Source organism: Ceratotherium simum, chromosome 6 (assembly GCF_057802395.1).
Source record: "Ceratotherium simum simum isolate JZ-2026a chromosome 6, ASM5780239v1, whole genome shotgun sequence".
Taxonomy (NCBI): domain Eukaryota; kingdom Metazoa; phylum Chordata; class Mammalia; order Perissodactyla; family Rhinocerotidae; genus Ceratotherium; species Ceratotherium simum.
Window position 1 is genome coordinate 24,319,989 of NC_141905.1, and position 20,991 is coordinate 24,340,979.

Sequence of the window (20,991 nt, forward strand, 5' to 3'; positions counted from 1 at the left end):
TTTCCTGAGAAAACTGAAATCAGCTGGAGTAATTGATTTGCTCCCACGTTGTGCAGCTATTTACAGGGAAATCCAAAACTGAAGTGTAAATTCTGGTACTTGTGTTCTAACCACTATATGTAGAGTTTGTTTCTATTAAATAAAAGCGACTCCTCCCCTTAAAGAAGCAGAATCTTGTAGAAAACTTTGCTTTTGGGGAGAGGAGAGAAAATGGTGGGGGTGGGAGTGACGGTGTCAGTAGAAAAAGCACCTGTGGCCCCCAGTGCTTGTAAATAACTTCACTCATTCCAACAGAGGCGTTGGCAATGGCGCTGGGATCCCACTCCACACCAGCGCCGTGGGGTTGTTGAGAGCCATCCGTTGGGATTCCAGCTTTTAAGGCCCTCCTCCTGCAATTGGGAGGTTTAAGTGTCCACAAAGGGCTGTAACGGAAGGCAGACGTTCTTGGACTTGGAGCCGGACTGTAGATCCTGGTTGAGGGCATCAGGGAAGCAAGGTTTCCATAGCCCATTGATTTACCTTCTCCAGACTAGCTAGAATCTGGGGGTGACATCTAGGGAGGAGAACACCTCTCCTGCCAGAAAAATCGATGGCTCCCCTGCAGAGCCTCACCTCTCTTTCTCATCCAACAACACACCCCCTCCCCCTCCTCCCAACATCCAGTCCTCTTTAGACTCTGGGAACCAACACATCTAAAATGGGGGTGAGGGGAAAGATCCTGATTAACCGAGTCTTGGGAGAGTATACTGGAAAATTCTCTATATAAGAGTTCCTTGGAGTGGGGAAACTCACAGATTCGGGGGAGGTCTTAACTTGGAGATGTCCAAATTTAGGGCACTCCCTCCCTCAATTGTCTCCAGGCTTTATTTTGGAGTTCTCAGATTAGGAGACTCTGGATTGGGGGCAGGCCTTTGTTTGAGGGGGTCTCCAATAGCTTGGAGGCTGGCCGTGTGCCCGGCTGAGGGGGCTGGGGGTGCGGGCTGCTTCACGCAGGGCCCCCAACTCCGCGTCCCCCATCCCCGGCGGCGCCTGGGCCTCGGGGACCCGGAGAGCAGGCGAGCGCAGCGTCCCCGCCTCCCAGGCGGGCCGGGGGCGGGGAGCCGGGGACCCCTCCCCTTCGCCCATCCCCTGCGGGCCGGCCGCCCGGGCGCTCGGACGGACGGCCGGGGGGAGGGGAGAGGGCGGCGGGGCGGGCCGGCGGCGGCGGGGCTCGGGCCATGGCGGAGCGGGCGGCGGCCGCGGGGCCCCGGTGAGCCGGACCGGGGCGCACGGGCCGGGCCGGGCCGGAGCCATCGGGGGCCTGGCGCACCCCGCCTGGCCGCTTTCCCCGCGGAGTTGGGATCTTGTCTGGGGGGCGGCGCCGGGGTTTCGGGGCGAGTTTTCTCGCGGGGCCGGAGCGGGAGCGGCGGGCGGGCGCGGAGGGCGGGGGGGGAGCATGCCCGGCTGGAGCCGGGCCTCGGGGCGCGCCCCGGCCGCCGTCCCCACCTCCGCCTCCTCCTTCTCCTCCTCCGTCTCCTCCTCCTCCTCCTCTTCCAGTCCCGCCGCCGCTGCAGCCAACATGGCTGCGCTCCTGAGCCCGGGAGGCGGCCGCTGCTGAGCGCCGCTCGCCGCCCAGGCCCCGGCTCCGGCCCATGGCCCCCTGCGCTTCGCGGCTCCCGGCGCGCTAGGGCTGCAGCCGGGCGCTCGCCGCCCCGAGGCGCCGCGGGGCCCCTCGCCGCCGCAGCCCGCCCGCGCGCCCGCCGGCCTCGGGGGCCCGGGAGCCGTCCGGCGGGGCGGGGCGGGCCGCCACCATGGAGCCCCAGCGCCGGGAGCTGCTCGCCCAGTGTCAGCAGAGCCTGGCCCAGGCCATGACGGAGGTGGAGGCCGTGCTCGGGCTGCTCGAGGCCGCGGGAGCGCTGAGCCCCGGCGAGCGGCGGCAGCTGGACGAGGAGGCGGGAGGCGCCAAGGCGGAGCTGCTGCTCAAGCTGCTTCTGGCCAAGGAGCGGGACCACTTCCAGGACCTGCGGGCGGCGCTGGAGAAGACGCAGCCTCACCTGCTGCCCATTCTCTACCTGAACGGCGTCGTCGGGCCGCCGCAGCCCGCCGAGGGCGCCGGTGAGTGTCACCCCGCCCCGGCCTCTCGGACCTGCCTTCCACGACTTCTCTCTCCAGCTGTGCTAGGGGTGACTCACAAGGGCCACCAGTCTACCTGGCGCTGGCCGCTAAAGGAACCTTCCCTCCTTTAGCCGGTCTAGGGAGGGGAGGCGATGCGGGGACCCTTGCTTCACACCCCCACCCCCCGCCCCGAGTCCCGCGGTTGCTCTGAACTATGCCGGCACTGCAGGCCTTGACTCTCCCGGCTGCCACGGCAGCAGGGTCCTCCCGAGACCACCAGCTTCCGCCGCGCGGTGACCTCGGAGGGGGGGCCGTCAGTCCCTTTTCTAAGGCTCTTCGCCACCCGCCAGTCCTTTGGGAGCGTCTGCTAGTCTTTAATTAATGATACAGCCTAGAAGAATGGAACCAGGGCCAGGACCGGTACTCCCGAGCTTTGGGCCCTGCCACCCCCTTGCAGGACCACTGGTGTCTTTTCACTTTCTGACTCGCTCATCTCCCTCTGCCCAGAGCTCAAATCTGTGTGCTCGCTCAGACTTGTGGTTGATTATGCACAATGTCTGCTAGGTTTCTTTGGAAACTATGGGCCCGGAAAAGTTGGGGAAGTTGCATTGCACCATGGGAAAATCCTAGTACTGGCTGCTGGGGCTCAGATCGCTCCCTGACGGTGCTTTGCTGCCTGAGGAGGGAAGGCTGGTGGCTGGTTCCCTTGGGTGGTGGGTGATGGATTTGTAGGTGTGTGTGGGGGGCAGTACTGCTGGGAGTTTGTGACAAGTGGTAGTCTTGGCCTGGTCTGGTTGGGGAGTGTGGAAAGCCAGCTTTTTAGACAAGGAAGCTTGAGGAAGAAGGCTTAGCACTGAGGAAGGAAGAGAACCAGCATTTATTAGGCACCTATTGTTGTGGCAGGCACCCTGTTCTATCACGTTCAGTTGTTACCACTCTGTGAGCTATTATTCCTACTTTGCCAGAGAGAAAATTCCAGTTTGGACTGGTTAAAATGCTCAAAGTATTGAAAACCAGAAGTTTTCAATTATGACCTTTTGTTTAATTGAACACTTTTGGAGCCAGAAATCAGCAAGTGCCACCTTTTCTATGTCTTGTCCTTGTTTTAAGAGTGATCCCAGAGGGCTGACAAACTGCCCTTAGCAACCTGTAGGCCAAAGACTGATGCTTATTTGGCTGTTAAAAGCCTCACTTCTCAAGGGGATGATTTTATAAGCTGGGTTACCGTTCCGGGTAACAGCTCCAATGTATATTGGCCATCTCAACCTCACTTGTTATAGGAAAGGAAATGGACATACAGAGACCCTAAACTGCGGGCCCACAGCACATCATTCCATTGGTGGCCCTTCTGTCTCCACTTTGGGTTTCCAACTCTGTGGCATTTATGCCCCCCACACTTAGATTCTGTCCACCAGTTGTAGTTGTATCTGAGTTTCTGGGCAAACCCAGTTCTCTCCTGTGAATGGTGCTTTGGAAGATTCTAAGAAGGGCTGTCAGATGTGGCCATGAGGATGAGGACAGAGGGAAATCTCATTGGGGTAATTTTTCTTCTTTTTAATTGCTTTCTGTCTGTCTATCCATCTGTCTATCTTTGAAGTAGGAAGTTTATCAAGGAAGTGCAGAAGTTGGAGTGCAGACTCAAGTCCTTGTTGGGGTGTGTTTGAATCAGCGCTAGCTTTAATCTCTGGAATAGATGGATGAATTGCCATTAATTAGGTCCCTCCCTTTTTCATGCCTGGTGGAGAAGGTGGGACCTCAGAGGGTGGAAGTTCTAGGAGCTGGTCCTGACCTCTAAGGAGGGGATGGAATAGGGTTTGGATTTTATCCCTGAGGGAAGTGATTTCAGACCCTAGTTTTACCAGAATGCAGAGTTCTGTAACTTTGCCAGAGGATCATGAAATCCTCAGAAGAATAATTTTCAAGGGGAATTTAAATTCATTTTAGTTAATACTTTAGAAAAAAATTAGGATAGCATTTGATATGGCAAGGTACCATCTAGAGCTTCTGGGGGAGAGGGTGACGTGGTATGCAAGTAGACAGTAGAGTGTTGGGATCTTTGTAAAGGATGAACTGCTCTGCAGGGGTGTACCAGCTTATTTTTTCTTTTAGCCAGGGAGCAGTACATAAAAGAGCTGCTCTGGTTGAAGGGATGGAAGCACCTGTCTCATCTCCAAGGAGCCAAAGTCGGGGAAACCCAGTACCGTGTCCTGCCCCCTTACTCTCTCTAGCAGTTTCCACTCTGCAGGCAGGTCCACGGCTCTGCCTGTAAGTCGGCTTTAGTGCAAGCCCCTTGTGGGAGCCTGAGAGAGGAACCAGTTGGTTTCCCGAGGATCCATAGCGTCAAGGGGAGGCCCTTTTGTTACCATCTCTACATAGGAGGTGCCACCATCACCCAGCAAGGGCTTCCTTGGTGGATTCCACACCCCGTGTAGGGCCCTGCTTCGGGAGGCCCATCCCCTGGCTGGCACTGTGTGCTGTGGGAGTTCGCTGTGCTGCAGGCACATGATGTCTGGCAGCCCCCCAACATGGGGCCTGGAACTGGGAGGAAGCTGTCCTAGGTGGTACTGGGCAAGTGAGCAAACCAAACCTGTCCGTTCTGCTCATGCTCTGTTAGAGCCCCAGATGTTTATAATCCAGCGTGCTCAGGCCTGGGGTGTGAAGTGACCAAGAAAATACAGTGTTGTTTTATTTTGGAGGGTGTTGGGACTCCTCTTCCAGGATTGACGATACATTGCCGTTCAGCATTTTGTATCTTACCACGTACTTTAATATCTCCCTTAATTCCGCGGAAACCCCGGGAGGTGAGTGGTGTCTTTTCTGCGTTACACTGGGTTCTGTAGGTGTGGGGACAGGGCAGAAAGGAGCCCGGGTCGAGGCGAAGCCCAGTGCTCCTGATTCCGTGTTGGGGCGGTTTTTCCTGCTACCTGATTAGGCCCTCCCACTGGAATTTCAGGCTGTTTCCTGCATCGGGGAGCTCTGGAATTATATAGCCTTTCCTTGTCCCGACCCCTGGATCTGTAAGGAAGAAGTGGTCACCTTTGCCCCAGCCGGTGGTAGTGAGAGGAGAGAACTCTTGTTCTCCTCGTAGTGACTCAGGTCTCTTGTGTGTTTTCCACAGTTGTACCAGGATCCTTTGCTTTTTGTCTTTGATTCAGTTGCTGACATCTGGGTTTTCTCACTTGAGGATCCTCGACGGCCTGCGCCTGGAGTGAGGGCCCTTTCCTGGCCAGGAACCTCAGCGTCTTCATCTGTGAAATGGGGCTGAGGGTGCTAGGCTGCCCGCTCAGCCCCCAGGAGAGCAGAATGTGACTGGGGACGACTCAAGTGCCTGGTCCTGTGCTCGGTCCAGAGGGGACAGAGACGGGGGTGCGTAGGATGTAATTCCAGCCCGCCGCTCACTGCCTCATTGGGGGAATGGGACACTCAGGAGAGCGACATTATGAGACAGATCAGTTGAGTGATAGAAATGCAAGCAGGCTTTTTCCGCCTTTTAAAACTCTGTATGCTACGTGCTTTCCCCAAATACTGTCAACCACCTCCTCCTGGCTCTAATTACCATCTAAATGGGGAGGGTTCCCCAAGCCATTTCACGCGAGGCCTCTCTTGTGGGGCAGAAGTGGCAGAACTTGATGATCCTCTCTGCGTGTGCTGTGTGCTCAGAGCTGAATGTGTCCTCGTCCCCCCCATGCCTCGTCTTTAGTTGTCTAGCGAGCTAGCTGACTTGGCTTCACCAGAGTTTAGAGAATGGAGACAGCAGTGTCTGCTGGAGAAGCGGAGGAAGTCTTCGCGGAGGGACTGGGGCTTGAGCTGGGTGTTGAAGGGGTGCTGTGAATGCGCAGAGGGAAGGGAGGGCGACCTTCTGGGCCATAGATACAACGAGAGCAGAGGCCTAGCCGTCACAGGAGCAGTGTGTGCCTGAGTAGAGCAGGGGATTGGCATTGGCTCTGGATGGACGGGATGCAGAGGTAATCTGTAGGACCGTGATGTCTAGGCTGAGCGAGGGGTTTGGACGTCACTTGCAGTTTAGGCACTGTACACTTGTTGGAAGTTAAAGCTGGGGGAATTTTTTTTTTAAGGAATAGCTCTGCCAGGCTTTTCCAGCAGGATGAGTGCAGTTGGCTGCTGATTGTCAGATATGGATTATTTATTATTCATTAGAGGTTATCTGGGCCTTTTGTTCTCTCCGTGCTTGCTCGGGTACCTGCCACCTTTTCTTCATCCACTCTGCCCTGGAGGGTCGACGGACGTGGACATAAGGGAAAGCTCCAACCGTTGTAGTTTTTCCTTTGGTTGTTTTAGTTGTGTTATAGAGAGGAAGTGGTGGAGGAACTTGAAAGTAATGGTTGAAAAGAGGTTTCTAAGAGAAAGGCAGATTTTATTTATCCCTCTATGTATTATTAGGTCAGGGTACCTTTTTTTTTTTTTTTTAAAGATTTTATTTTATTATTTTTTTCCCCCCAAAGCCCCAGTAGATAGTTGTGTGTCATAGCTGCACATCCTTCTAGTTGCTGTATGTGGGATGCGGCCTCAGCATGGCCAGAGAAGCAGTGCCTTGGTGCGCACCCGGGATCCGAACCCAGGCCGCCAGCAGCGGAGCGCGTGCACTTAACTGCTAAGCCACGGGGCCGGCCCAAGGTCAGGGTACCTTAATGAAAGTGACAGAAATGTAGCTCAAACCATATTAGGCAGAAAAGAAATTTATTGTATAATATTCCAAAACATTGGGTTGGATTGGGGAAACTGGCTTTTGGATGATTGATTATGAACGCTGCAGGCTTCTCCCATGGGCTTGGGACAGGGACTCAAGCCCTTCTGGGCTTCATCTTCACAGCCCCTGACCAGAGAATAAAGGGAGCTCTAGCCGATCCGCCCAGGCAGAAAAATCTCATGGTAAGATTCTGATTGGCCTGGCTAGGGTCATGTGTCTATGTGAGGCCCAATCACTGTGGTTGGGGCTAGAGGACTAAGATGGGCCCAGCAGTGGACCCAACCAATAGGATAGGGTGATGGGATGCTGTGATTGGTAGCCTGTACCATTACTGTTTGGTTCTTTAGAGGAGGAGAAGCAGTTCTCCAAAGGAAGAAGATCAAGAAGGATGTTGTGCAGGTCTGACTGCAGGGGAATGTCCACTACATGTGGTCTCATCTTTGTGTGACCATACAGTTAGCAGATGAGGTCATTGCTGGAGTGGGGCGGTGGGGAGAAGTGGTCAGACTTCACTAGATTCTAGACCTTGAGCAAGGCAGTTGACCTTTCTAAGCTTATCTCCTACTCTACAAAATAATTAAAACAATAATTACTTCACTATGCTGTTTGACAGTTTGTGGTAAGAAAAAAAGAGAAGCATTTTGTTACTTTGGCAAGCAATGCAGCCTGGAACCAGCCTTAGAAACAGAAACCTGGGATTCTCCTGGTATTGCTGAGGGTTGTGTGAGAGCTCCTTGTAACTATGCTGAACAGATGTCAGGGTTGCTTTTACTGTGGCTTTGGGTCACCAAGAGCCACATTTGCTGTTGTATTCCTAATGCCTAGACTAGAGCCTGGCCCGAAGTAGGTGTTCTGTAAATTCCTGTTGAGTTGATGACTAGTCAGCTGTGTGTGGAATGAGTGGTGTGTCCCTGTGTAACTCCGGATCCTCTTCAGAAATACGTGCAGGTTCCTAAGTGGTGACTTCGCAGGGACAGACGGCTGTGGGAGTGCAGGAAGGCTAGAGTGAGTTCCAGATGCACACACGGATGTCACCACCCACAGTATGTCTGTGATGGAAGCAGGTGGTATCTGAAGTCTCCAAGGTCACTCATCAGGTATCAGTATTGTGGGGCTGGCTGCGAGGAGCCATGTGGAGCGGCCACATTGCTTGTTTTAGGATTGGAGAGCCCTTCCCTTGTTGCACTTAGAATCTGAATGTCAGCGTGGTGTCCTTGAAAGAGTCCTGGATGGGGATCTGCTCCTGACTGTGCAACATCTTGATGAGCCTTTTAACTACCTGAGGCTTGGATTTTTTTCAGTACGACAGTCAAACTAGAAGTTTAGCATTGCCTGAGGACTTGCTCAGTCCTGTAGGGTTCTCAGCACTTCCAAGGTGGCATTCGGTCCAAGGAAGCTTGGTGATGGGGTTGGACTAGATTTCTGAGGCTTCTTCTAGCTCTGTACCATGATTACTATTTGCTGATTTAGCGTTGGTGTCGAGTGATTTTTGGTACTCTGGCTTTCTATTTCTTGAAAAAGTCAGCAGCGTGGGAGAAATATTTTGTCTTAGTTTTTTGTTCCACCTTGCTCCAACCACCTATACTTTCTGCAGGCCAGTGCAAGGAGGCTCTTCAGTAATTTCCTGTAACCTTGGGAAGACGTGAGCCACAGAAATACTGGGCATAGAGTAAGAGGGCTGAGCTGCCTGGCAGTCTGTGCAGTAGGGGTGCTGAGGGTATTCAGCAGAGAGGAATTTTAAATGAGATTGAGCTTTTTTCACCTTGTACCTTGGGCAGATTGCATATGTCTCAATTGTGTGCTCTATTGATCTTTTTGAGACAGAGTTCCATGAAAGTGCTACAGAAATATTTTAAACTAAACACATGTTTGGAGTGTCCAGTATTGGCCATCCAACTCTAAACCCTTGGTGGATAATTGCGAGGTGACTGTTTACCTTGATGTTCATTTCACACTAAGGGTCATAACCCATTTGCTTTGAGTTTTTTTTTTTTTTTATTGTGGTAAAATATATATAACATAAAATTTGCCATTTCAATCATTTTTTTCCTATTTTTTTATTGTGGCAAAATATGCATAATATGAAATTTACTATTTTAACCATTTTGAAGTGTACAGATCAGTGGTATTAAGTATATATTCACATTGTTGTGCGACCGTCACTACCATCCATCTCCAGAACTTTTTCATCTTGCAAAACTGAAACTCTGTCCCCATTAAACAGTAACTGTCCATTCTCCCTCTCCCAGCAGCTCCTGGCAACCATCATTCTACTTTCTGTCTCTGTGAATTTGACTGCTCTAGGTACATTATACAAGTGGAATCATACAATATTTATCCCTTTGTAATTGGCTTATTTCACTTAGCTTGATGTCCTCAAGGTTCATGGTGTAGCATGTTTCAGAATTTCTGTCCCTTATAAGGCTACATAATGTTCCGTTGCGTGTCTATACCACATTTTGTTTATCCATCCATCCATCGATGGACACTTGGGTTGCTTTCACCTTTTGGGTGTTGTACATAAAGCTCCTGTGAACATTGGTGTATAAATATTTCTTTGAGTCCCTGCTTTCGGTTCTTTTGGATATATATCCAGGAGTGGAATCACTGGTGATTCTATGTTTAATTTTTTGAGGAACCGTTATACTGTTTGCTTAGAGTTTTAATTAAGGAAATTCATACTGTCCATAGTACCTTGACTCAGGGGTGAGTGGCCTGGCTAGAGTCCTAGTTCCAAAATTTTCTTTCCTTTTTTTTTAATAATTTTATTTATTTATTTATTTTTCCCCCCAAAGCCCCAGTAGATAGCTGTATGTCACAGTTGCACATCCTTCCAGCCGCTGCACGTGGGACGCGGCCCCAGCATGGCTGGAGAAGCGGTGCGTCGGTGCGCGCCAGGGATCCGAGCCCGGGCCGCCAGCAGCGGAGCGCGCGCACTTAACCACCAAGCCACGGGGCCGGCCCTCTTTCCTTTTTTCTTCTAAAAATTCTGTATTTTTTCCCCCAACCTATTTTGGAAAGTCTCAGGACAGTTCCTTGGGACTTGAAAGATTTGAGTTTCAGTAGTCATCTGTGATTCTTTTGAGGCCAGAGTTGTTAACCGTACAATCCCAGCAGCATTCGTATCTGGCAGCCAAAGGATGTTCACACATTTTCTTCTTGTTTCCAGTACTAATCTCTCCATCCCCAAAGGCCTTGAAGTATGTTAGTTATTTCTGCTTTGTAGACACTTCTTCCTTATCCGGTTCAGGGTTAGTTTGGTTTTTCAGCCTTAAATTCAGCGTAATGGCTATCAAGATTTTCTTTCAAAGGGCCTAGATCAACGTTTCCCAAGGAAACATCTTCTAAACACTAGTTTGATGGGATGTTCATGGTGTTACTGGGTGAAAGGGTTCCGTGGTCAAAGCATTTGAGCAGTGCTGGTTCGAGCAGGTCACACAGGCTCCTTTATTGGGGCCTCTTGAGAGCGCTAAGAAGCCAGTGTGCTTTGGAACTTCACTGGAGTGGGTTCACTATGCAGCGTTTCCCAAACTGATTTGACCACAAAATCCTTTTCCCTTGAGCGTCTTGCGACATCAGTGTTCTGAGAAGCACACTTTTGGGAAACTTCAGCATTAGTGCATGGAACTGGAACATCAATGTATACCATCGTTTTTCAAATTTTCTCCTAGCTTTCTCATTCAGGGCACCAAAACCTTAAACTTTCCCATTCTTTTAAATTCTGATACCAGCTGAAATAGGCATATGTGATTCTGGGGCCAGTAGATATTTTAGATATGTCGGTGACTTAGATGTGTAGTAGATTCTGGAACCAGTAGATGTTTTAGTTGGTGACCTTGGTTGGGTAAGGTGTGTGACCTCTCGGGGCCTCAGTTTCCCTGGTGTGGCTTGACAAGAATGAAGTCTGGTTTAGTGATGGCTGTTCTTTGAGATGTTTAAACTTCTTGCAGTCTTCTCCAGGTCTGAGCGAGCAGGACTAGGCTTTGGTCCACAGTACTTGGGGCTTCCAGGAGTGCCTTGGAAGAATGTGTGGAGACCTGTCCCGGTGGTTTGGTGACTGTAGGTCTGGGACTGGCTAACTGTTGGACAGGTCTTTGCTGGGGTGGGGAGCAGGAAGATGGTCTCTGCCCTGAGAGTGCTAAGTTACTTCTGGGAAGACGGGTAATACAGATGAATGAGCCAGGTGGCCTGAGCATTGTTGGTGTCTTTGGAGCCAAGGAGGGAGTCCACGAGACTAGAGACAGCTGAGTGTTATGAACCCAGTCTTGGGGACCCCCACAGACTGGGGATTAGATCTTAAGTTGTGTGACTTCAGCAAGTTGTTTAACCTCTCTGGGATTTTTTTTTTTTAATTTGTAAAAGTGCTAATAGTATTCTCCCCCTAGGGCTTTGGTGAGGACTGAGGTGATTTATATGAGGCGAGGGCAAGCTGCTGGCGCTGGTGCTGCCATTGGGATGGCCTGCCCTTGAGTAGAGAGCTGATGTCCTGTCTATGCTTGGGATCAGGAGGTGTCACAGGGCACAGGCCATACCTGGAGTTGGGGAGAGTCTAGAGCATGCATGGACCAGGAGGCCCCATATTCCTGGGTGCTCAGGACACACTTTCAAGTGCTTTGGTCCCGGAGCCCACATTTTAAGGAAAGCATCGCCATGAGCTGAGAGGAGTTGGGCTCCAAAAGGTCCTTGGGAAGAGTTTATTTTGGAGGAAAGGAGCCTTAGAGCTTGGATGCCTGTTTTCAGATGGACACGGGGCAATGATGAGACCCAGTTCCCTTTGACCCCAGAGAGCTGAACATGGGCTGACAGGGGGAAGATACTGGGAGGTAGAATTGAGCTCAACTTGAGAAAAGACCTCCCTCCCTCCCTCTTTCCTTTCATTTTAAACTTCATGTTATAGAATTGTCAAACATATGCGGAGGTGGAGAGGATAATATAATGAACCCCCAGGGCCGGCCCCGTGGCTTGGTGGTTAAGTGAGCGCGCTCCACTGCTGGCGACCCGGGTTCGGATCCCGGGCTCCCACCGACGCGCTGCTTCTCCGGCCATGCTGAGGCCGCGTCCCACATACAGCAACTAGAAGGATGCGCAGCTATGACACACAACTATCTACTGGGGCTTTGGGGGGAAAAAATAAATAAATAAAATCTTAAAAAAAAAAAAAAAATATAATGAACCCCCAGCTCTCCCAACAACTTTTGTTTTCTGTAGTATTTTAAAACAAATCCCAGGCGGCATATAGCTTCCCCCATAAACACTTAAGGAAGTGTCTCTAAGAGAAAAGGCCTTTTAAAAACACACAGCCAGAAGACCATTTTTACAGCCAACAATATTTACAATAATTTCTAAATGTCATCTCGTACCCAGTCGATATTCAATTTTTCCTTGTCTCAGAAATGCCTTTTAATAGATGGTTTGTTCAAATTAGGATTTTAATAGATTCATACACTGCGTTTAGTTGATGTTGCCTTCTGCGTTTCTTTTATAATCCTTTTTTTTTTTTTTTTTAAAGATTTTATTTATTTATTTTTCCCCCCAAAGCCCCAGTAGATAGTTGTGTGTCATAGCTGCACATCCTTCTAGTTGCTGTCCTTTTATAATCCTTAGCAGCTACCCTTCCCCAGGCCTTTTGTTTTAGGAAGAACTTGTTTTAGTGGTTGGTGCCACCAGCCATGGAGTGGACTGTTCTAGGTGGTGATGTCTCTCCCCGGAGTGTCCACATAGGCACTGGGTGAGCACGGGGTGGTTACTCAGAGAATGGGCTGTGGAGTCAGATCGCAAAGCTCTTCAGCCTCAGTTTCCTCACAGGGCTGTTGCAGATAATTAAATGAAATAACATATGTGAAGTGTAAATGTCCCTTATGATTTTAATTTTTTTTTTTTAAGCAGTGGGACCCCTTTCATTAACTGGACTCTTACGTGAAAGCCAGACAAGGCTTTGTGTAAAACAGACAAGGAGGTGCTGTGGTGATTGGGTGTGGAGGCCGGGAGCCTGCCCCTTTTCCTTGTGGCACTTCCGGAGGCACCTCCACAGGGTTCCCCAGGGTTCCACAGAACATAGCTTGAAAACCACTGGCTTGGATGCCTTTTTTTTTTTTTTTTTTTTTTTGCGAGGAAGATCAACCCTGAGCTAACATCCGTGCTAATCCTCCTCTTTTTGCTGAGGAAGACCGGCTCTGAGCTAACATGTATTGCCAATCCTCCTCCTTTTTTTCCCCAAAGCCCCAGTAGATAGTTGTATGTCATAGTTGCACATCCCTCTAGTTGCTGTATGTGGGACGCGGCCTCAGCATGGCCGGAGAAGCGGTGCGTCAGTGCGCGCCGGGGATCCGAACCCGGGCCTCTAGTAGCGGAGTGTGCACACTTAACCGCTAAGCCGCGGGGCTGGCCCTGGATGCTTTTGTTTTGAGATGCTCCCCATGCTGGGAGAGAGAAGAACCATCCAAAAGCCTCACCTTCCTTTGCCTGAGCTGAGCGGGATTGGCGAGTCACAGCTGGACCCAGAAGCTGCCGTCTGTCCGTGGCAGCTATGTTTCGATGAGATAGTCTTGCTTTCACCTGCTTCCTCTGTTTACCTTTGTAGATTTCCTTGTGGGATGAATTATGCTCTCAAAAATGACAAGTGACCACATGCGGCTAATTAAAAAACCACTCTTTGCTACCCAGGACAGTGATGTGGGAAGGAGCAGAGTGAAACCCCATCAGATGGGGTCCCTTGCAGTGGGAAGTGGTTACTTTTTCTGAAAAATTCTTCTTCTTCTTTTTTTTTTTTTGGTGAAGAAGATCGGCCCCGAGCTACCATCTGCCAATCCTCCTCATTTTGCTGAGGAAGACTGGCCCTGGGCTAACATCCATGCCCATCTTCCTCCGCTTTATATGGGATGCCGCCACAGCATGGCTTGACAAGCAGTCCGTGGGTGCGCCCCTGGGATCCAAAGCGGCAAACCCCAGGCTGCCGCAGCGGAATGTGCACACTTAACCCCTTGCGCCACCAGGCCGGCCCCCAAAATTATTCTTTTTTAAAAAAAAATATTGTCACTAGCTGGCCTGACCCTTCCTTACATTGCGTAAGAGAACTATTAGCCGTTGATGCGTCAGTAGGCCCCTGTTGGCATGCAGCCTGCAGGTGGGGTCCATGCAGCTGCCTGTGTGGGAGGCAGAGTCATCAGAGATAACCACCTGTGACTCTGAGCTGCTCACCTGTGGCTCTGAGCTGCTGTTGGTGGCCGTCTTGAGCCAGGGTGTGTTTTCTCTGCCCACGGTGTTTTTCTAGGTGTGGCGTGTCTCTCTCAGGCCTCTTTCTGCGTCAACTTCAGGTTACTTGTCTGAATGGTACCTGTCTGACTCCTTAAGATGGCCTCCCACCCCCAAACGAATCTTCCTGTACATCATTTTTGACCATTATGAATCTGCTATCCACATTTGGTAAAAATCTGTCCAGCCAGTAGTGAGGGATGTGATAACAAAACAAACAGGAAGAAACTTAATTTTATTTTTATATTTTGATGTAAGAAGGCATACTTCAAAAAAAGTTTAATGACCTTTTTAAGACTTATGATATTCTTGGGGCCGGCCGGGTGGCGCAGGCGGTTAAGTGCGCGTGCTCCGCTGCAGCAGCCCGGGGTTCGCCGGTTTGGATCCCGGGCGCGCACCCATGCACCGCTTGTTGAGCCATGCTGTGGTGGCGTCCCATATAAAGTAGAGGAAGATGGGCACGGATGTTAGCCCAGGGCTAGTCTTCCTTAGCAAAAAAGAGGAGGATTGGCATTGGATGTTAACTCAGGGGCTGGTCCTCCTCGCAAAAAAAAAAAAAAAAAGATGATATTCTCTGTTCTTCTTTCTCGGGGTAACCTCTTTTTCTTCTCATCTGGCTAGAATTTTCATTTCCTGTTTATGTTTCTTAAGCAGCTTAAGATTGTTGCATATCACGGCTGGAAGGGGTCTTAGAGATCCTGTTGCCCAAACCGCTTATTTTACGCATGAGAAACAGCAGTCCAGAGGCAAGAGGGGACTCCACTGGGATCTCACAGCATGCTACTGGCAGAGCTGGACACAGGATCCAGGTTCCTTCTCAGGCTGGGCGGGGAGTCTGGGGAACCTTGGCTGGTTTTTCCTGATCTGGGCCTGGCTTTGCAGGCACCAGCATCACGAGTGAGGGTGAGCAAGTGACAGGGCATCACAGTTCATGGAGTTGTGCTACAGCTTCTCATTCCTGACCGTTGAAAAAAATCTTTTATCAGCCCATGCAATTGGTATTTACATTCTACGCATGGACAAACTGGGCCAAGAGAGGTTCCTCAGCTTGCTCGGGGCCGCCAGCTGCCGAGAGTCTGTGCAGGCTTTGGAGTTCTCAGTTTCTTTATAAAGACTGCGTTTGTTCTGTATTCTTGGCCGTCCTGTGCAGGTTCCCATTGAGATGTCTGTGTCCTGCGCCTTGGGCACCCCTCGCCTTCTTCTCACAGCGTTCATTCATTCATTCAGCAGATGTGTTCTGAGCACCTGTCACGCGGGGGACTGTTTGGATGCAGACGTAGGACATGACAGCTAAAGTTAGTGCTGAGTCAGAGAGTGGGTCTGATGTTGGCAGGAGGCACCTCCTTGTCTCATTCTTTTTGTGACACAGCAAAAACTTCCAGGGCTGACTGCCATGGCTTCTTATTGCTTAGTCACAGGACAGAGTTCAAGCAGGAAAATGACGCCACCAAGCCTCTTGCCTCAGAGGAAAAAGCCCTTAATAAAGATAAGAGGGTGAAGGCCCCATGGACGCTGAGTTGGGGCCAATCTCGGGTGCTGGGTCCAGGAAAAAGCAAAAAAGTAAACAAAACCAAAATGTGCTGGTTCTGGTCCCCTGAAAAAAATACAGCTGAACCTGAGGCAATTTAGAATTTAGAGACTGTGTGTGTGAGTATATACATGTATATGCCTGCATATTCTCCTTACTCATTTCTGATAGGAAATGGCAGACCACCTTTTTTTTTTTTTTTTGGTGAGGAAGATCAGCCCTGAGCTAACATCCATGCTAATCCTCCTTTTTGCTGAGGAATACCGGCTCTGAGCTAACATCTATTGCCAATCTTCCTCCTTTTTTCCCCCCCCCCCAAAGCCCCAGTAGATAGTTGCACATCATAGCTGCACATCCTGCTAGTTGCTGTATGTGGGACGCGGCCGCAGCATGGCCGGACAAGCTGTACGTCGGTGTGCGCCCAGGATCCGAACCCGGGCTGCCAGTAGCGGAGCGCATGCACTTAACTGCTAAGCCATGGGGCCGGCCCCGACAGACCACCTTTATAAATCCTGTCATATTTACTCCCCATTTTATGAGACCAGGGAGAGGGAGCAAAACAGTGACCAGCTGTCCTTGCTTTCTGTGCAAAGTTGTGAAGTTTCATATAAGCTCGTTCTTCTGCCCTCAGCCTCCCTTATTTTAAGGTTTCTCATGAAGACTCAGTGGAGCCCGTCGTACTGTCTTCTTGTATGAGATCACACAGCCTTTAGGGTGGAGTGCAGACGGATTTGGACCCAGGTTTTATCTGTCCATCCACCCATCCATCATCCATCCAGAATGTACCTGGTCAGTGCTCTGCGCCAGGCTCTAAGTGCTGAGCGTGCAGAGGTGAGAAAGATGTTAGCATCACTTACGAACAACACCGCAAACCCGTACCGAACACGCCGACTTTCATTTGTTCTTGTAGCTGGAATATATATCCCATTGTTCATCAGAGGTTTTCATTTTTGGTTGCTCTATCTATTCTGGAGCTTTTAGAAGTGCCAGAAAGTAATCAGCCTAGCTTATTGATTTCCTACTTCTGACCTCCCATTTGGTGGTTTCTAGCAAACGGTGAGTGTTTTTGCAAAAATCTGTAAGACTCTCAAAAGGGCGACAAAGAAGATGGTTTCTGAGTTTATTGTCTCTTTGGAAAATCCAAAGCTGAAGGAGCAGGTGTCCAGCAGTGCAGATCATGAAGAGCAGAGGAGGCTGCCTCAAGGAGAGTGTACAGTGAGCTGGGTGCAGGCTGACGGCTGGAAGGCTGGGTGGGCGCTGGACAGGGGCAAGGAGGAAGACAGGCCTGTGAAGGCAGTGCGCAGAGCAAAGGCAGGAGACCAGAGAGAGGATCCATCCTCTCTGGGTCTTTCTGGGAATTCTGCGCTTCTGCTTGGGGCGTGCACTCAGCAGGCACTGGGAAAATGAGGCCAGGCTAACCAGCCCCTGGAAGGCACAGGGCTGCTGCTTCCCGTCGTTCTCCCTGTGATTGGTTCTCTGAGGCTGCTTGAGCCCAGGGCTGGAGATAGGAGTGCGCAGAGTTGGCATAGGGTAGGAGGGTGGTCTGTGGGATGTGGGGGAGGGCGCTGTGGCCAGAGGAGGGTGGGGTGAGGAGTATAGGCCAACTGGCCTTCACAGAATTCCCAGAGGTGTCTGATTGGTTTTCTATTAGTTGTTAGGTGGTTTGGAAATCTTTTTCCTAAGTTTCAGGTCTGAGAATTACAGCTGAGCTGTTTAGAAATCATAGTCCGTGAATCCTCTGGGGAGCTTGAGACCAGTTCCCATCTGTTGGCCTTCTCTTTGGGGAAGAGAAGGGAGTGGCTGAGGGGGAATGAGTGACCACTGCTCTTTAGCCGTGTCCCCACGGCCACCTCACATAGCCTCTCCAAGTCTTATGCTTATCTCTCGGATGGGGTCCTGACACCACCTCCTTTTCAATGCTGGTGTGAAAGTAGGTGGATGGTGCAGAGAAATGGCCACGGGTGCATAGAGGGTTGTGTGCTGTGCAGATGATACGTGTTTCTATTGCACAGGATGCCTTGTCTATTATTTTTGTATTTTTCTCCTTTGATCTCACCAGCAACCCTTTGGGAGTCTTTACTGCACCTTACAAGTGAGGGAGCAGGTGGTGGAGGCCAGGTCACTTGGGAGTCAGTTGAGTAGAGTAGTTAAGAGCCTGTATCTGAGCCAAGAGTTGGGTTCAAATCCTGGATCTGCTACTTACTGTGACCGGGGGCAAGTCGCTTTTCCTCATCTGTGATATGAGGATAACAATAGGACGTTGTATTGTAAGGATTAAAGGAGTTACTATTTGTAAAGTGTTTAGAGTGGTGCCTGGTGCACAGTTAAGTGTGATGTAAGCATCAGCTGTTATGTGTGTTGTTATTCGTGCCCCAGTCCCATGGCTGGTTAAGTGCCACCTTAAACTGTGACTTCCAGGGCAGGTTGATTGGTTTGTTCCCCGACTCTATCTCACACTCGGGGCTGGTCTACAGACCAGCTCTGGTCTGCAAACTCTTGGTTCCTGGTCTGTGATGAAGTTAGCACAGAGGCTGAGAGCAAGCATTTAGCCACCTTCAGAGCCATTTGACCTTGCTGGACTCATTGAGCAGGTATGGACTGCTTCAGGTGCGGTCAGATCACATGGGGAGTCACGTGTGGTATGAGCTGTGCATGATAGTCATCGCTAGTAGGATCCTGTGATTGCGAATAAGAAGTGGTGTGAAAGGCTCGCTCTATTGCTGCCCACCCCTGAACAGTCGGTTTCCTTGGGAGAGCGTCTGCCGACCGGAGCAGGTGGGATCTGTGGCATTTTGCAAGCTAGTACGTGATGTTTGTGCTCCAGCAGTCTGTGACAACGCAAGGCAGTGAGGTCTCCTGACAGAAATTTTTATTAATGAGCAATTGTTTCCATTCAATGCCACTGACGTTTACTGTGGCAAATGCCTTTGTTGATGTTCTCCTAGTAGGTGTGGTTCTGGCAGGTTTGGTAAGAACGCACAGTGAACTTGATCCCTTTCCACCTCTTAGGCTGGCAGAAAGCAGAAATCTGGATGATGTCAATGGACAGCAGGGGGTGGGGATGCAGGAACTCGCCCCCGCTGATGCCGCCAGTGCTGGAGCCTGCTGTGCTGTAGCCTCTGGCAGAGCCCCGACCCTGCAGTCCCTCTCTAGGGGGTAAACCCCCCAGGCTCTCACCCAGGTCCCAGGACTGGGGGGGGGGGGACCGGACCTGGAGGTTCACTGCAGTGCCGTATGGGGCGGCGTCACCCTGGGAGAGCTGATGGATGCAGTGGTGGATGTATGCCCGTAGTCCTCTGCAGCAGTTCCAAGTGACTGATGAGACGCTCACAGCGGCAGGATGGTTCTTGAAACATTGTGCTCAGTGAAAAAGTAAGAAATAGAGCGAGATGGATGATGCAGTGCTGTTATGTAAACTAATAATACAATACCCATTTTGCAAGAACACAAAGAAAAAGATAAACACAAAGGAATGGTCACCTGGGGGCATGGGGGAGGAGAGTGGGAAGGGAAACGGGAATAAAAGGCAATAAATAAAACCAGAGAGGGAGGAAAGAAACATCACTTTTCTCTTGGCTGCTGTCCTCGTGGGAGGGGCCCCTTGCCTGTCCTGTCTCCGCTGCACGGGGCTGCTCAGCTTCTGGGTGTGTGGCGTCTGGGTGTCTTGGCTGAGCTGGCAGCCTCAAGCAGACAGTTCACCCAAAAACGGCCTCAGTAAAGAGTTACCCGTGCTAGTGAAGTTCCAGTAGGGGAGGGGCAACTGTAGTTCATGGAACAATGGTCTTAGTAAGGACATGGGTGTTTGGCGTTGTTTTTTGGAATTTTTTATTGTTGTTGAGATCATATTGGCTTATCACAGTGTGTAAATTTCAGCTGTACATTATTATATTCTAGTTTCTGTATAGACTGCATCATATTCACCACTAATAGTCCAGTTTTTTTTTTCCCCCGTGAGGAAGATTAGCCCTGAGTGAACATCTATTGCCAATCTTCCTCTTTTTGCTGAGGAAGATTGGCCCTGGGCTAACATCCATGCCCACCGTCCTCTACTTTATATGGGACGCCGCCACAGCATGGCTTGACAAGCAGTGCGTCTGTGCATGCCCAGGATCCGAACCTGCAAACCCTGGACCGCCGAAGTGGAGCACACGAACTTAACCGCTACACCACTGGGCCAGCCCCAATAGTCTAGTCTAGTTTTTATCTGTCACCATACATATGTGCCCCTATACCCCTTTCGCCCTCCCCCCACCCCCTTCCCCTCTGGTAACCATTACTCTGTTCTCTTTGTCCATGTGTTTGTTTATCTTCTGCATGAGTGAAATCATGTGGTGTTTGTCTTTCTATGTCTGGCTTATTTTGCTTAACATAATACCCTCAAGGTCCATCCATGTTGTTGCAAATGGCACGATTTGTCTTTTTTTATGGCTGAGTAGTATTCCATTGTATATATATATGTATATATATATATACCACGCCTTCTTTATCCATTCATCAGTTGATGGGCACTTTGGTTGCTTCCATGTCTTGTATTGTGCATAATGCTGCAGTGAACATAGGGATGCATAAATCTCTTTGAAGTGTTGGTTTCATGTTCTTTGGTTTTTTTTTTTTTTTAATTAATTTATTTTTCCCCCAAAGCCCCAGTAGATAGTTGTATGTCATAACTGCACATCCTTCCAGTTGCTGTATATGGGACGCGGCCTCAGCATGGCCGGAGAAGCGGTGTGTCGCTGTGCAGGATCCGAACCCAGGCTGCCAGCAGCGGAGCGCACGCACTCAACCGCTAAGCCACGGGCCGGCCCTGGTTTCATGTTCTTTGGATAAATAGCCAGTAGCGGAATAGCTGGATCGTATGCTATTTCTATTTTTTTTTAGTACATATAGCTATTTTTTATTGTGGTAAAATATGCATAAGATAAGATTTACCATTTTAACCATTTTTAAGTGTACAGTTCAGTGGCATTAAGTACAGTCACATTGTTGTGCAACCATCACCACCGTCCACCTCCAGAACTTTTGCATCTTCCCCAACTGAAACTCTGTCCCCATTAAACACTAACTCCCCACTCCCCTCCTCCCCCAGTCTCTGGCAAACACCATTCTACTTTTTGTCTATGAATTTGACTAAGTATCTCATATGAGTGAAATCATACAGTATTTGTCCTTTTGTGACTGGCTTATTTCACTTAGCATCTTCAAAGTTCATCCATATTGCAACATGTCAGAATTTATTTCATTTTTAAGGTTGAATAATATTCCGTTGTGTATCACATTTTGTTTATCCACTCATCCGTCAATGGGCACTTGGTACATATAGTTTTTTAAGCTGCCTTTTTCATTTAATATGGTATTTCTATTTTTAATTTTTTGAGAAATCTCCATATTGTTTTCCTTAGTGGCTGCACCA

At 49.9% G+C, this 20,991-nt stretch overlaps 1 protein-coding gene across 4 annotated transcripts in view; it reads left to right on the top strand.

Moving 5' to 3' along the window:
• The first annotated feature begins 1,461 nt into the window (after positions 1–1,461).
• DLG5 (discs large MAGUK scaffold protein 5) overlaps positions 1,462–20,991 on the top strand; it is a 136,247-nt gene continuing 116,717 nt past the window's right edge. For 3 of the 4 annotated variants that reach the window (XR_015552452.1, XM_087431989.1, XM_087431990.1), the window contains exon 1: positions 1,462–2,094. Coding sequence is in view for 3 of the 4 variants with exons in the window: in XM_087431989.1 (XP_087288115.1) it covers positions 1,791–2,094 (304 nt within the window). In the remaining variant the exon portion in view is untranslated. The remainder of the gene's footprint in view (positions 2,095–20,991) is intronic. The other variant, XM_004426900.3, reaches the window with a different exon arrangement.